Source organism: Antechinus flavipes, chromosome 6 (genome assembly GCF_016432865.1).
Source record: "Antechinus flavipes isolate AdamAnt ecotype Samford, QLD, Australia chromosome 6, AdamAnt_v2, whole genome shotgun sequence".
In the NCBI taxonomy this organism is placed as follows: domain Eukaryota; kingdom Metazoa; phylum Chordata; class Mammalia; order Dasyuromorphia; family Dasyuridae; genus Antechinus; species Antechinus flavipes.
This window is the reverse complement of record NC_067403.1, coordinates 128,192,955-128,210,109: the sequence shown is the minus strand read 5'-3', so window position 1 is coordinate 128,210,109 and position 17,155 is coordinate 128,192,955. Positions and strand designations below refer to the sequence as shown.

The 17,155-nt window shown below is 35.0% G+C and overlaps 1 protein-coding gene across 5 annotated transcripts in view; it reads right to left on the bottom strand.

Moving 5' to 3' along the window:
• The window catches only part of CAMK2D (calcium/calmodulin dependent protein kinase II delta), a 422,764-nt gene that overhangs the window by 48,053 nt on the left and 357,556 nt on the right, over window positions 1–17,155 (bottom strand). For all 5 annotated transcript variants that reach the window (XM_051965934.1, XM_051965936.1, XM_051965935.1 and 2 more), the window contains 4 exons: window positions 11,872–11,994; window positions 10,931–11,014; window positions 10,354–10,396; window positions 825–862 (listed from right to left, as the gene is read on the bottom strand). In XM_051965934.1, the coding sequence (XP_051821894.1) occupies window positions 825–862; window positions 10,354–10,396; window positions 10,931–11,014; window positions 11,872–11,994 (288 nt within the window). The remainder of the gene's footprint in view (window positions 1–824; window positions 863–10,353; window positions 10,397–10,930; window positions 11,015–11,871; window positions 11,995–17,155) is intronic.

Below are 17,155 nucleotides of genomic sequence, written 5' to 3'. Positions count from 1 at the left end.
AATACACAAATAGATTTGTCTTCAGAAAGAAGATCTATGCTACATAAGACAGGAAAGTCAGGTGGGGAATGTATTGGAAAATCTTCATTCTACATGAGTTTCATGGTCCAAGTTAAGCCCTCCCAGTTCCACAAAATTGTGTAAAAAAACTTCATTGGATAACCAAAGCCTTTGTTAGCCATTAAATAGCATACATCACATTGGAAATTTCAGTTTAAAATAAAAAGATTGAAAATTTAGGTGGTGAATTAGTAAAACCTGAAGAAAAAGATACAAAACATTATTGATTAGAATTTCATTTGTTTTCTAGGAATAACTTAGAGAAAAGGAAACCAAAAAATTGTGTGCAGTTAACTGGCTTCTTGGCTGATTTTCAAAATACTTACTCCAGGCTTTCACCTTGGAAAGGGTCCAAGGTCATGAGACAGGAAAAGACAAACAACTAGAGTTTATGAAAATTTACCCCTCCCAGATTATTTACATTCACTTCAACTGATGAAAAATACACATTATTATGTATCTTTCACCAGGATTATCAGTTCATTGTCGTAATTAAGATCATTAGTGAAAGAAGACACTCACATATAACGGCCAGGTCAAAAATATTTTAATGGAATCAATTTATCAAGACATAATTTTTACTGTTATTTCTCTAAAATGGCAAATTACCTCATTACCTTCATAGTCTTAATTATCTAAAATTTAAAGTTGTAACTTTACAGAATCATACTAGGGAAAAAATATCAAATTCTACATAACATTTGAAAAGAAACAAAAAAATACCACAGAACCTGAAATACTTGGAAAGCACCTATTACACTTACCTTTACTCCATCTGCTTTCTTCAACAAACTTTTGGCTGCTGTAACATCAAAGTAAATTCAATTTCAGTGAGCTATCCAACCAATCATAGAGCTACCATGTGCATAATGAGAAGCAAAGGCTTACAGGATTTAAGTAAATGCAGCATCATTATTCCTGTTTTGCCTTGGAATTTAGAACTAAGTTCTTATTTTAACTGGCTAGGTACTATCAGAAATGTTTCTCATTTATTTCATTATCATTAGAAGCAGGGTTTTATTTTATTGTTTTTTATTTTTTTTGTTTTTGTTTGAGATAACGGATATTATAGTTAGATAATATGGGATATTACATTATAGTAATGCAGAAAGTTGATTTCATTCTTCAGACACTACAGAGAGAATTTTAAAGGCTCATTCACACCACTAGGAGAATAGTAACCTTATCAGGACTATCATTAAAGAGTCCTCTTGCTAGAAATCTTTGTAAAATTTTGCTCTGGACAAAACCAAATTTTTTTAAAATCTCAATTTATACCTTTTAAATTAAGATTTCTTAACATCTACCTACCCCATCCACATATCCTAAGGCTTTTACAATGTCCTAAATATAACATTTTAAAAATAAATATTTTACTTTTATTGCATCAGGAACAAATTATTTTAAAATTACATTTAATATGATGTCTTTTTTTCAAAATGTCTCATTATTTTAAATTTAGGCAAATCCGTGAATACTTTCAGGGTTATCTCACATTCATAATGGGAAGGAAAAGACATTTTAGAACATATAGATTTCAAATAAATAAAAATCCTTTTACTTAATGTTTTAAAAAATACCAGCAACCAGAAGTCAACATAAGACATGATAAAATAATAATGTAAGCCAACCAGAACAGAGAAATTCAAATGTATAGGACATTTTCATAGCTTCCTTCCTGTTGCAGAGACATTCTGCCACTACCGGGCAGTTACCTAAAACTATGCTTATCCTCTAAGAAACAAATATTTGCTAACAGTATTGCTATTGCTAACAGTAAAGTGTAAAACTGTTACAATTTTTTTGTCATATGCTATGATGGTGATCTTAGTTGGTAGCATTCCCCCCATATGAGAAGTTGAAAAGTGAATTTAACCTTTATAACATAATATCTGGATAAAATAAAGTTTACTGAATATACAAATTTGAAAAATGAATTATTTGGTTTTATGTTGATATGTGCCATAATCTCAACTGTCCCCTTGGTATATGTACAAAGGACATCCCTAAAGTGTTCATTTTGTAATTATACATATTTTTAATCTTCAATAATTTTATCAGCTTTTGAGAAACCAAAAATAAAATGGTGGATAATTGTTATTGTCTAGAGCTAAAAAAAAAAAAAAAGATTATTACAGAAAACCAGGCAGGTAAATGAGGAAAGCAAACTCAGAATTGCAAGCAAGCAGAGAGAAGACAATGGTTGAGGATAAGCAGGGATTTGGCCTGAGAAATGCAGAGATGTCCCTTATTATGACCTTACCTCACAAGAAATATATTTCACATAAAGGAAGAAAAGAAAAAAAAAACACACTTTATATTTATGGACAAATTACTTTAAAGAATAAGTATTGCAATGAAACAGAATTACATGGAAATAAAAATGTATTGTCAACTGCAAGATGTTACAACTGATTGCTGTGCTAACTTGTGGACTTGGGAATGAAGGATGATGAGATATTCAGAAATAATATAAAATCTCTATATTAACTATGATTTGCCTTTGTATCATAGGATATATGGAACAGAATGTGACAGAAAGAAAAAAAAGATACTATATGTGGGTGTAATGGGCTGAAGCTCTTGATCGTTGCACTGAGGTCCCAAGCAAGTGAGGCTAAATAGCAATTGGACAATTCTCTATTAATATATGCTTGGAGAAAGAAGGGCCCCGCCCACTCTCTGTGCAAGTTGATGTGTTGTATAGGAGATGATGTAGAGATGATTTTGTGGGTGGAGTGAGAGAGGCAGAGGCACTGCTGGCCCGGTTCCTGTCACGATTGCTCTCACTTCATATCGTCATTTCCCCTTCACCTCCGCAAAGAATAAAGATCAAGGATTTTCCCTTAATCTGAATTCCTGACCCCAGCTGATTTTATAATACACGGTCATGATACTTGGCGCCCAATGTGAGAACCCAGGATCCTACTTTCACTGAATAAGTCTCCTGTGACCAAGAAATTAGGTGAGTATTTTAATAGAAAAACAGGGAACGTATTTGTTAAGGGTTAAACTAGTAACCTTTTCTGGCTGAAATGGGACAGATGTTAGGAAAAGATTCTCCTCCATTCCCCGAGGTGGCACTATAGAAAGCATGCTTAAGTTGACTGAAGAACAAGGCTTAATCATAACTTGGGAACAGATAGCTGGACTTCTGGGTACATTAAAACGCACTTCCCCTTGGTTTTTAGAGGAAGAGCAAATCTCTCCAGACAATTGGACATTAATCGGGCAACAGCTCTGTGCATACTACAATGAGAGAGGTCCTTGTTCAATTTCCATTGAAGCATTCTATGTATACAATATAATACGGTTGGCCTTAAAGAATCCTACAAGTTATAGAAAAAAGGAACAGCCAGATGAGGAAGCCTGAGGAAAATGAGGAAGACAATGAATGAATTAATGACCATATCCCCACAGGGCATGGAGATTTAAGTGAGGCTCAAGGGTGTGGTGATTTTTCATCCCACAAAGCAGCTTCAACCCAGCCTACAGAGCAGATAATTGACTCTCTTCCATCAACTCCACCTTCTGGGATGGAGGGAGAAGGAGTAGTGGGGGGGGGAGGGAGTGACACCACCAGCATCTCATCCCCCAGCATCCAATCGCTCCTATGAGTAGATTGCAAAAGGCACTACTCAAAGCCATGGAAGACGGGAAAGATGTAACTGAGTTAAGACCACATATTTTTCCTGTGATTCAACAGTTTAACTCTTCAGGTCAAGAAAGTAGAAAACATGCTACTTTTGATATAGAAATCCTCAAACACCTGAAAAAGGCTTGCACTCTTTATGGGGCTACATCAGATTATGTTAAGACGTTATTACAGAATTTGGCGACGTTATTACAGAATTTGGCGATGTTATTACAGAATTTGGCTTTTGAAGTCTTAACCCCTAATGACTGGAAATCTATAGCAAGGGCATGCTTAGAACCTGGACAAAGCTTCTTGTGGCATTCTGAATGTAGATATCTGTAGGATACAAGCCCAACAAAATAGTCAAAGTGGAGTTCATACTCCAATCACCTGTGACCAACTAACAGGTGTAGGTTCTTATGCAGATGTTGAAGTACAGATTAATTACACCATAGCAGCATATGAGCAAATTGCTGCTGCTGCTGTCAAAGCGTGGGCTTCTCTCCACAATAAAGATGACAAGAGTGAGGCCTTCACAAAAATAATACAAGGGCCAAATGAATCCTTTCCTGATTTTGTGGGACGTTTGCAGATAGCTATCACAAGAACTAATGGTGAAAATGCAGTAACAGACATTTTGATAAAGCAACTTCCTAAGGAAAATGCTAATGAGGTTTGCAGAAGAATTATACTAGGACTGCGCAAAGATACTCCTTTAGAGGAGATCATAAGATGCTGTGCCACAGTGGGCACAAATGCTTTTTATAACCAGGCTATGATGCAGACTTCCCAAGATCTGAACATGGGACTTCTAGGGATACTCGTTAATGTTTCCAATGTGGTAAAGTAGGGCATCTGAAAACTCAATGTTGGTATAGAGACAGAGTGAGAAAATAGGGTGGGAAAACAAGACCCAAAGCCCCATGTCCAAAATGCAACAGACTTCCATTGGGCCTCAGAATGTAGACTGATTCAGGGAAACGGGATGAGAGGCCCAAGGCAAAAAATATTTGGGGCATGATGGCAGCCGATGGTGCACCCAGAGAGTGCCAAGAAGTCCAGTACCAGACATGACAAATCAGCCAGGAAGCCATTCTGATGGGAGAAAGGGATTATATACTCAATCAACCAGGAAGCAACCTGATGGGAGAAAGGGATTGCAATTGGGGAGAATAGAGTTGTATGCAGCTGGGACAACTGAGATACTCCTTGGAGAAGTGAAATCTGTTCCTCTCCAGCCTTTGGATCCCTTGCCTCCAGGCACAGTATGCTTGACTATTTCACCTCCTCGATGTGGGAAACTGGGGAATGTGTAGATAATATCCCAGTTACTAATACAAGTAGACAATGTGTGACTTATCACCCAGGAGAAGTAGTAGCATCAGGTTTACTAATACAGACTCCTAATAAGCAATCGGGTGTCAGTCGCCCAGATTATGACTCCAAGCCACAAAATTCAGGAATATACTAGACAGCAGCTGTAACAGCTGACTGACTTTTGCTCACGATCTATATAAATGGCCTACCATTGAAAGGATTGGTAGACACAGGTGCATATCGTACAATCATTGGCCCAGTCACTGGCCAAAGATTAAGGCAGACACCTACATGTCTGGCATAGGTGGATCAATAGCAGCTGAAGTTAGTGTTGCCCCTATGAGATGGACTTTTGAAGGCAAAACAGGAGTTTTTACTCCTTGTATAGTTGAAAAAATCCCCATCAATCTGTGGGGAAGAGACATTTTGCAATAATTAGGGTTAAAAATGAATATTTCAGTTTTTTAGGCAGGGCTGTTGTTGAAGGCCTGACAACACTTTCACCTATTCCTATCAAATGGAAAACTGATACACCAGTGTGGATAGAGTAGTGGCCCTTAGGTAGCAATAAAATTCAGTTCTTATTAGATATAATACAGGAGCAACTTGACCACGAACACTTACAACCTTCTCTTAAGTCCTTGGAATTCCCCAGTATTTGTTGTAAGAAAGAAATCTGGAAAATGGAGGATGTTAATTGATTTAAGAAAGGTAAATGAACAGATGGAAACTATGGGAACTCTTCAGTCTGGACTTCCATCTCCTATTCAGTTGCCTAGAGAATGGACTCTTTGGGTTATAGACATTAAGGATTGATTCTGTTCTATCCCTCTGGATAAGGAGGATATGAAAGGATTTGTCTTTTCAGTGCCCAGAGTTAATTTAGCTGAGCCTTATAAAAGATATGAATGGACAGTTTTGCCATAGGGAATGAAAAACAGTCCTACTATGTGTCAAATGTATGTTGCTGCTGCTCTTACTCCAGTAAGAAAGCATTTCCAAAAGTTATGTTATTACATTACATGGATGATATATTGGGATGTGCACCTGAGGAACAAATGTTAGAAGCATGTCTACAAAAGACCATAGAAACACTAAGGAATTACAAATTGTACATAGCTCCAAAAAAAATTCAAAGACATGCTCCTTTTCTATATTTAGGATATGAAGTATATCCTAAGGTGCTTTACAGTACAAAAACTGTCCTTAAGAACAAAGAAGCTAAACATCTTAAATGAGTTTCAGAAATTGATAGGAGATAGCCAATGGATGCGACCAGTGTTAGGCTCGACTACCTATCAATTGCAACCATTATATGATATTTTAAGGGGAGACAGGGCTTTAAACTCACCACACCAGCTTACAAAAGAAGCTCAAGAGGCTTTGAGAGAAGTTGAACTGGCTTTATCCAATGTGGTTGAAAGAGTCACTCAAAAACTCTTGGAAATATCAGTTTTTGCTACACAAGAGGCACCCATAGCAGTCCTTCATCAAGGAGACAGTGTGATAGAATGGGTGAACCTCTCAGCACAACCAGAACAAAGCCTTACTCCTTACCCAGTGCTTGTGGCTAGAATTTTATTAAAGGCTATTAAGTGAGCAGTACAATTATCTGGGACAAGACCTGACAAGATATACATCTTTTATACTAATACACAAATTAATGTGTGCTGTGAGACCATCCCAGAGTGGTAAATTTTATTATCCACGGCTCCAAATTTTACATATGGGTCTCCATTAAAGATAACCAGACTATTACATAATTGGCGATGGACTCTTGAAGAAAAGTTTTCTAAAGTTCCTCTTAAAGGACCAACCATCTTTACAGATGCATCCAAACATAATATTTGTGCTGTATACTCTCATCACTTAACTATAGAGTAGTCAGAACTCTTTTTCAGTCCACAGCAGAATGAATTGTAAGCAATCATTCTAGCTCTTACTTATTATCCAGGAGATATAAATATAATATCTGATTTGGCCTATTCAGTAGGTGTGGTACAAAGAATTGCCACAGCCCAAATAAAATTTGTAGCCTCTAATATATATCAGCTCTTTAAGAAACTTCAAGAGCAAGTGAGAAAGCATCCAGGTAAGATTTATATTTTGCATGTCCATTCTCATAGTGGACTTCCAGGTCCAATTTTTGATGGCAATTCAAAGGCAGATAGCCTTCTAACGATATTGGTCAATACTCCTTTATTTCAAGAAGTCCAGGAATCTCAATCTAAATATCATCAGGCTGCTCAAGCTTTACATATGCAATTTGGAATAACAAGAGAGGAAGCTAGAAGCATCGTAAAAGCCTGTACAGCTTGCCTTCCTTTCCACACTCCTACACTGCTGCCAGGGAAGAACCCTCGGGGTTTGAGACCCAATGAAATTTGGCAAATGGATGTGACCCATTATAACTCTTTTGGTTGCCTGTCTTGTATCCACGTTGTGGTAGACACCTTTTCAGGATTCACTTTTGCAATACCAGCAGCAAAAGAGACAGCCCAAGTGGTCACTGAATTCCTTATTCAAGCATTTGCAATTACAGGTGTGCCACAAGCAATAAAAACAGATAATGGACCTGCATATACTTCTAAACATTTTGTACATTTTTGTGAACAGTATAAGATTTTACACACCACTGGCATACCTTTTAATCCTCAAGGACAGGCAATAGTAGAGAGGAGAAAAAGACATTAAGACGTTCCTCTAAAAACAAAGGAAAGGGGGAGCCACAGGTAGCCCTAGAGAACTTCTAAATCTAGCCCTTTATACTATGAACTTCTTGATTTTTGACAAAGATGCACTGGCTCCGGCAGACAGGTCTTATAACCCACTGGAAGGGCAGTGTCCAGTGTAAGCAACTCCATTTTCATTAGATAATTCCCAGGTGGTGTGGAGAGACTCAGAGAGTGGTGAATGGAAGAGACCAGATAGGTTAACTGCTTGGGGGAGAGGGTTTGCTTGTATCTCTACAGGTGGAGAAGGAATCAGATGGGTGCCAATGAGCCATATTCACCTTGTCCATAGCAGAGAGATGGAGCAGACCCTTGAAACGAAGGAGAAGACCCAAGAAACATCAGCTGGTTCCGTTGCTGATTGTGCCCACCACTGAAAGAGCATGGCAGTTATGGCATTTGACTTATGGACATAGAAAATTGTTGGACTTGAAAACCCTCAGGAATCATTGGATTCTCTGAGACATAAGACTGTTGTAGGACTTGAAAGCCCTCAGGAATCATTGGATTTTTTGAGAAATGATAAGACTGTTGCAGGACTTCAAAATCTGCTGGAATCATTGGATTCCCTAACACATAAAAGGACTGTTGCAGGACTTCAAAAACTTGGGGGGATCATTGGATTCCCTGACATGTGAAGCAATGGACAATAGATTGGTTTTGGACTATCTCTTGGCTGCTGAAGAACACATATGTGTAATTGTTATTTATATACCCTCCTTCTAGGACTTCTGGCAATCTTTTACAACACCATGTTGATTTATAGTGTTTGTTATACTGCTATTTGCATGTACAGTTCATGTTTGTTACACCACATGGAGCCTGCACTGACTGTGGGGAGAGTCATCACTAATAGTCTCTACATTATTGCTATGTGCTTGTGTAATACCTCCCATGCTGATGGGTTTGTGCATACCAGTTTCTAATAAGACCCTTCAGCCCAGAAACCCGCTAGTAATGCTCACTTCCCTTTGGTGCTTTTCCCCTTTTGGTCCTTCCTGAGATGTCAGGGAGGGCACGATCATCTCCTTCTTAGTGCTTTCATCTCCCTTCCTGAGAAGTCAGAGGGGACATGATCACCTCCCTTTTGGTGTTTTCACCTCCTCTCCTGAGAAGTCAGGGAGGGTGTGATCACCTCCCCTTGGGGGCTCTCACCTCCCTGAGAGGTCAGGGATGGCGTGTACACCTGGGTTCTAAAACAAAAGAAAGTGGGAGATGTAATGGGCTGAAGCTCTTGAGTCGTTGCACTGAGGTCCCAAGCATGTGAGGCTAAATAGCAATTGGACAATACTCTATTAATATATGCTTGGAGAAAGAATGGCCCCGCCCACTCTTTGTGCAAGTTGATGTGTTGTATAGGAGATGACATAGAAACGATTTTGTGGGTGGAGTGAGAGAGGCAGAGGCTCTGCTCACTGGGTTCCTGTCGCGATTGCTCTCTCTTCGCATCGCCATTTCCTCTTCATCTCCGCAAAGAATAAAGATTAAGGATTTTTCCTTAACCTGAATTCCTGACCCTGGCTGATTTTAAAATATGTGGTCATCATATGTGGGCACATAGATGTGCCTATATATAATTTTCATGCTAATGATATATATTTAAAAAATAGTCATTACCATAATTTCTTTTCTAGAACACCATAAAATGTAAAACAACAAAATATTAGCCTATTTTTACAACTGATTACAATATTTATTACATAATTTGTAAAAAAAAATAAATAAATAAAGGGAAGGGAACAACTAAACTCCCTCACATAAATGTCAATTTTGTTAAATACCTAATATATAAAATGGGGAATCCAACAACAGATAGAAACAGATTTAAAATACCAAAATTAAAAGAACAAAATATATACAACAGATAAAACTCAGTTGCCTTTCTCATTGTAGTATTTGTTATTCAAACAAATCATTTGAAACAGTGTTGAAAACTGTGAAGGAAGCCTTGGGAAGGTTTTCATATATATATATATATATATATTCATGATTAAAAAATCAAATGAAAGGGAAATAATACGGCATTTGTTCTATTGTAGTCTTTTTTTCTTCCTCTCTTCCTTTCTTTCTCTTTCTTCTTTCCTTCCTTCCTTCCTTCCTTCCTTCCTTCCTTCCTTCCTTCTTTTCTTTCTTTCTTTCTTTCTTTCTTTCTTTCTTTCTTTCTTTCTTTCTTTCTTTCTTTCTTTCTTTCTTTCTTTCTTTCTTTCTCTTCTCTTCTTCTCTCTCCTCTCTCTCTCTCTCTCTCTCTCTCTCTCTCTCTCTCTCTCTCCCTTCCTTCCTTCCTTTCTTTCTTTTTTTGCAAAGTCTTAATCAAGAAAGCAGACTGTCAAAATGGGAGAGGAGATTTTAATCTTCACAACTAATAATCAGAAGGATATAACAAAAAAATGAAAAAAAAAAACCATTTCATAGTCTTATTCCAAAAGTTAGTTTGAGAAAATAATATACATATAGGAAAAAAGAGAACCAAGGAAATTATCTTTTTTTCCCCCTAAAGTATGGTAAGATTAAAATAATTCTATCCATTGTTACATGACTTAAAAACCCAAAATATGACATTCTAAGAAGCCAAGGTGTATATAAGAAAATCAGGTCACACACACATACCTGAAAAATTTCTTGTAGCCAGCATAGTTGTGAGAATAGCACCCTGTTAAGGAAGCAAGCATGCATAGTTAAGAATTTTATCTGTAGATAGATCTCTGACTTGATATAGCCAAACACAGGTAAATTCTCCAGTAGCAAAAAGGCATTCAAGTCTTTTCCTAACTTTATTTTTGTTTGGGCTTTGTTACAAAAGTCACACATATGAGTCTATCACCATGTCCTTATATGTATTTCCAGATTATCATGGAAAACAGTTGTTCTTAAAACACAGTAGAGACTTTTTTGAAATGAATACAAAGATCCAACCAGCTCTTCACTTTCTCTCTCTCTCTCTGTATATATCTGTCTCTTTCTGCTCTTCACATTAAACATCAAATGAATATTCCACTTGCTCTGATCCAGAAGAAGATAAAACAGTGATACAAATTTCTATTCTTCACCAAGTGACATACATCAGTCATTAAATATTTCCAGAAAAATGTTTTTTTTTTTTAATGAAATTAATCTCCTTCAAGTTGTTACTCTATTAAATGTGCCTGGAAAAAATGTATTCTCTCAAAAATTTAAATTTTCTTACCTTCAGCTTTCTTCTGGCATTGAATTTCTTCAAGCAATCTACAGTTTCCTGTCTGTGCATCATAGAAGCAACAGTAGAACGTTGCTGGGGAAAAAGATTACAATGATTTTAATCTTTATATGGTATATGACATGTTGTATTCTTTTTACCTATATTGTCAACTTAAAGGAATCTAATTATAAATTACTTAAGTATTTAAAATAAACCCTCAACAAAACTATTATTTATATCCTAACATTATGATGATTTTTATTTTTTCTATGTATAGTTTAGTTTTTCAAAAATATAAAAATTTATAGGAAGAACTTCAAAAAAGAGTTTTTAGCCAAGCATTATTTCCTGTACTTAAAATTCTTGCTGCTAGGGCAAGTTCTAATAGAACTCTTAAGGTTGGATATTCTGAGCTGCAGGGAGTAAAAGATGCCATGGTGTCCATAGCAAGTCCTTAACCAATCTGGGGATACCTCAAGACAAGGTTAGAGCTCCTAGGCTAATGACCTATAGGATCTGAACTGGCTTTGTACTTGGGCAAGAAAGAGCTAATTTCTAAATATGCAAACAAATAATAAAGGGATAATACTAGTTAGCATTTATATAGCATGGTAAGGTTTACAAAGCTATACGTTAACTTATTTGATCCTCACAACCATTCTATAAATTAATTATTATTGTCTCCATTTCACACAAGAAGAAACTAAGACACAGAGTGGTTAAGTAAGAGTCATAACATTCAAGTCCAAATGCAAGAGTGCCAGATATCTACAAAATGAGGGAATTAAATTTAATGACTATTAAAGTCCCTCTAAGTTCTGAAGATTTAAAATAACTTATTTAAAATGAGGCATACATAAACAAATTTGTCTGAATGTGTGACTGATATTGGAGGATGGTATATCTGGCTGGCTTTGCCAATGTTGATGGTTTAAAAAATCATAACTTACACAGATCCATGGATGTTTCAGTGCCTCCGATGCGGTGATGCGTTTGGCAGGATTGATAGTAAGCATTTTATTGATAAGATCTTTGGCTTCAGGAGTCACAGTGTCCCACTCTGGTGATGGAAACTTAAAAAATATAAATTTGCAAAAAGAGAAATCATATGACTGAATTCAATAGAAAGGATAACAAATTGAACAAATTGATACTCTGTGAAGTTAATTTACATACTCACAGATATATACACATATATGGAAGAATAGAATAACTGATGAAGCAGTCAGCATGGGATAGATATGACAAAATTCCCCAAACTAGAAAATAACTTGAAAGTCCTATATCTTGAAACACTGTTTTGCCTTAAAATGATATTATGTAGTAGTTTTCTGAGAAGCAATGTACAACAACACAACAGAGATAAGCTAATAATCTTATCTTATTCATATAAGGAATATAGTGAATCTTCAAACTTTCAAAAATCTACGAGAGAGTAACTTAAATAAAATCAAACTTCAAAAATTCATTACTAACCCATTTCAATAGTTAATCTGACATAATCTGACATAAAATTAATTCTTACTTTTGTCTAAACTCTATATTTAGTTCATTTTTCTTGGATTGATACTCCAAATTTCTTTTCTTTACCTTCACACAAAATGATTGAGAAAGTCATGGTGCAGTCAAAAATAGTTGATAGCAATCTTTGCTGCATGCCAGTTACCAAATATATGAGGCTGCTTTAAGCTGAAGAGGTTTTTTTGACGCTTTTTTGGGAAGCTAATCTAATATAAAAAGTAGTCATTTTTTCCCCTTATCATTAAAAAAACTTCTATTATTTTCAAGCACTGACAAAAAAGTATCCAAACAAAGGTAAAATTTTAAAAGGTCAAGCATATAAACATAATTTCAAATTACATTTTGCTAAAATGTCTTTTAACTTTAACAACTACACAATACAATTGTATCTCTTTGGCTTTCTTTTCTTTCTGTTACATGCATTGGTCATAATTTTTTTTCAGTTATCAAATGTTCTTTTTATCCCCTTTTCCTTTCACACTTAACTAGATCATTCAAGTAGTTAACTAAAATAGCATTAATTTTTTTGTTTTGTTTTGTTTTGAACTCTGTTTTTGTAATAGCATGAAATAAGTCTCAATTTGACCAAGTAATGCTGGTTGAATCCCGTAACTAAATTGATAATCTATGCCTGTGCCCTTCCCTACATCTTTCAACCTTAAGTTCTTCTGTTCTTGTATACTGTAAGATTCAAAAGCTGTTATGCACTTGTGCCTTTTCTCTGTAACCTGCATAATGTTATCTTGATATTTTACATGATGATCAATTATATAAGAGTTGGCTCTTCTCAGTAAAAGTACATCCACATCCAGATAGAGAACTATGGAAACTGAATGTGGATCAAAACATCATATTTTCACCTTTTTGTGCATTTGTTTGCTTTTTCTTTCTCATGATATTTTTTCCTTTTTGATTTGATTTTTGTTGCACAATATGACAAATTGAAAATATATTTAGAAGAACTATACATATTTAACTTATATCAGATTGCCTGGGGAGAGGGGAAGTGAAAGGAGAGAGGAAAAGGAACATAGAATTCTGAAGAAATGAATGTTGAAAACTATTTTTACATGTGTTTTGAAAAATAAAATACTACTGAGAAAAATATTATCTTGACAGTTAAATGTCAATCTTTTGCAAGAGAATATTTAGCTTTTCTAGAAGAATGCTTTTGGAATTAAGTTCCTTAATTATATTCCAGATTTATCTATTAGTTTTCATTTTTGTGGAAAAAATCTTATGAAATTGAAATTGCTATTTTTGATAAGTATTGCCTTTTTCTTTAGCTTTTTGTAAGATTATATCCTTGTCATTGTATCCCTGAAGAAATATAGTGATGTGATTGGATGAATTAAGTGTGGAAGTTTTTCCTGGTATCCTGTGAATTCTCTTTGCAAGTTGTCACTAATTTTTAATATTTCTAAGGATTTTTCATTGAAAAGATTATTTTTTTTTCTTCTTATAGTTTTAGCAAAGTTCTTAATCTCTCTGCCAGAAATTTTTTGTCTGTATTGTTTCCAAATATTGTTTATATAAGTAGTTTTCTGGCTTTGAAATTCTGCTTTCAGTGTTTTACCTCTAAGCCTATTTATAATGAAATAATTCACTGCCAATGAAACAATTCTGTTGTTGTATTTTTATTATTTATGCATATTCCCTAATCACGGAGTTTCATTTTCTTGCCCTACTACTGATATTTTACTATACTTTTATTGTTTCTTTTAACCTATTATGGAAGAAATTTTATTTTATCACATTTAAGTAATTTTAAAATTTTTTGATTTAAGGTTTGTAGTTGTTTTTGTTCCATTTTGGCACTTTCATTGCTTCTTTTAGAAAATGGCTGAGTCTCTTGTTACCTCTCATTCTACTATTCCCTGAATTTTCTTTTCTTTTCTTTTCTTTTTTTTTAAGTTTAAAAGATTCTTTTTTAAAAAATTTTATTTAATTTTATAATAACTTTTTATTGACAGAACCCATGCCAGGGTAATTTTTTTACAACATTATCCCTTGCACTCGCTTCTGTTCTGATTTTTCCCCTCCATCCCTCCACCCTCTCCCCTAGATGGCAAGCAGTCCTATATATGTTAAATATGTTGCAGTATATCCTAGATACAATATATGTTTGCAGAACCGAACAGTTCTCTTTTTGCACAGGGAGAATTGGATTCAGAAGTAAAAATAACCTGGGAAGAAAAACAAAAATGCAAATAGTTTACATTCATTTCCCAGTGTTCTTTCTTTGGGTGTAGCTGCTTCTGTCCATCATTGATCAGTTGGAACTGAGGTAGATCTCTTTGTCAAAGAAATCCACTTCCATCAGATTACATCCTCATACAGTATCGCTGTTGAAGTATATAATGATCTCCTGTTTCTGCTCATTTCACTTAGCATCAGTTCATGTAAGTCTCTCTAAGCCTCTCTGTATTCATCCTGCCGGTCATTTCTTACAGAACAATAATATTCCATAACATTTATATACCATAATTTACTCAACCATTCTCCAATTGATGGGCATCCATTCATTTTCCAGTTTCTAGCCACTACAAACAGGCCTGCCACAAACATTTTGGCACATTTAGGTCCCTTTGCCTTCTTTAGTATCTCTTTGGGGTATAAGCCCAGTAGTAGCACTGCTGGATCAAAGGGTATGCACAGTCTGATAACTTTTTGGACATAATTCCAGATTGCTCTCCAGAATGGTTGGATTCGTTCACAGCTCCACCAACAATGTATTAGTGTCCCAGCTTTCCCGCATCCCCTCCAACATTCATCATTATTTTTTCCTGTCATCTTAGCCAATCTGACAGGTGTATAGTGGTATCTCAGAGTTGTCTTAATTTGCATTTCTCTGATCAATAGTGATTTGGAACACTCTTTCATATGAGTGGTAATAATTTCAATTTCATCATCTGAAAATTGTCTGTTCATATCCTTTGACCATTTATCAATTGGAGAATGGCTTGATTTCTTATAAATTTGAGTCAATTCTCTATATATTTTGGAAATGAGGCCTTTATCAGAACTTTTAACTGTGAAGATGTTTTCCCAGTTTGTTGCTTCCCTTCTAATTTTGTTTGCATTAGTTTTGTTTCTTCAAAGGCTTTTTAATTTGATATAATCAAAATTTTCTATTTTGTGATCAGTAATGATCTCTAGTTCATCTTTGGTCACAAATTTCTTTCTCCTCCACAGAGTCTGAGAGATAAACTATCCTATGTTCCTCTAATTTATTTATAATCTCGTTCTTTATGCCTAGATCATGGACCCATTTTGATTATATCTTGGTGTACGATGTTAAGTGTGGGTCCATGCCTAATTTCTGCCATACTAATTTCCAGTTATCCCAGCAGTTTTTATCAAATAATGAATTCTTATCCCAAAAGTTAGGATCTTTGGGTTTGTCAAACACTAGATTGCAATAGTTGACTATTCTGTCTTATGAACCTAACCTATTCCATTGATTAATTAATCTATTTCTTAGCCAATACCTAATGGTTTTGGTGACTGCTGCTTTATAATATAATTTTAGATCAGGTACAGCTAGGCCACCTTCATTTAATTTTTTTTCATTAATTCCCTTGAGATTCTCGACCTTTTATTGTTCCATATGAATTTTGTTGTTATTTTTTCTAGATCATTAAAATATTTTCTTGCACTAAATAAATAGATTAGTTTAGGGAGTATTGTCATCTTTATTATATTTGCTCGGTCTATCCAAGAGCACTTAATATTTTTCCAATCATCTAAGTCTGACTTTATTTGTATGGAAAGTTTTTTGTAATTTTGCTCATATAATTCCTGACTTTCCTTTGGTAGATAGATTCCCAAATATTTTATGCTGTCAACAGTTATTTTGAATGGAATTTCTCTTTGTATCTCTTGCTGTTGGATTTTGTTGGGGATATATAAAAATGCTTAGGATTTATGGGGATTTATTTTGTATCCTGCTACTTTCCTAAAATTATGAATTATTTCTAATAGCTTTTTAGTAGAATCTCTGGGGTTCTCTAGGTATACCATCATATCATCTGCAAAGAGTGATAGTTTGGTTTCCTCATTGCCTACTCTAATTCCTTTAATCTCTTTCTCGACTCTTATTGCAGAGGCTAGTGTTTCTAATACAATATTGAATAATAATGGTGATAGTGGGCAACCTTGCTTCACTTCAGAACTTACTGGGAAAGGTTCCAGTTTTCCCCCATTGCATATGATGCTTACTGATGGTTTTAAATAGATACTCCTGACTATTTTAAGGAAAAGTCCATTTATTCCTATGCTCTCAAGTGTTTTTATTAGGAATGGATGTTGGATTTTATCAAATGCTTTTTCTGCATCTATTGAGATGATCATATGATTTTTGTTTGGTTGATTATTGATGCAGTCAATTATGCTAATAGTTTTCCTAATATTGAACCAGCCCTGCATTCCTGGCATAAATCCTACTTGGTCATAGTGTATTATCCTGGGGGTGATTTTCTGTAATCTTTTTGCTAACATTTTATTTAAGATTTTAGCATCAATATTCATTAAGGAGATTGGTCTATAATTTTCTTTTTCTGTTTTCAACCTACCTGATACCATAGTATCAGTACCATGTCTGTATTGTAAAAAGAGTTTGGTAGGACTCTTTCAATCCCTATTTTTTCAAATAGTTTATTTAGTATTGGAGTTAATTGTTCTTTAAATGTTTGGTAGAATTCACATGTAAAT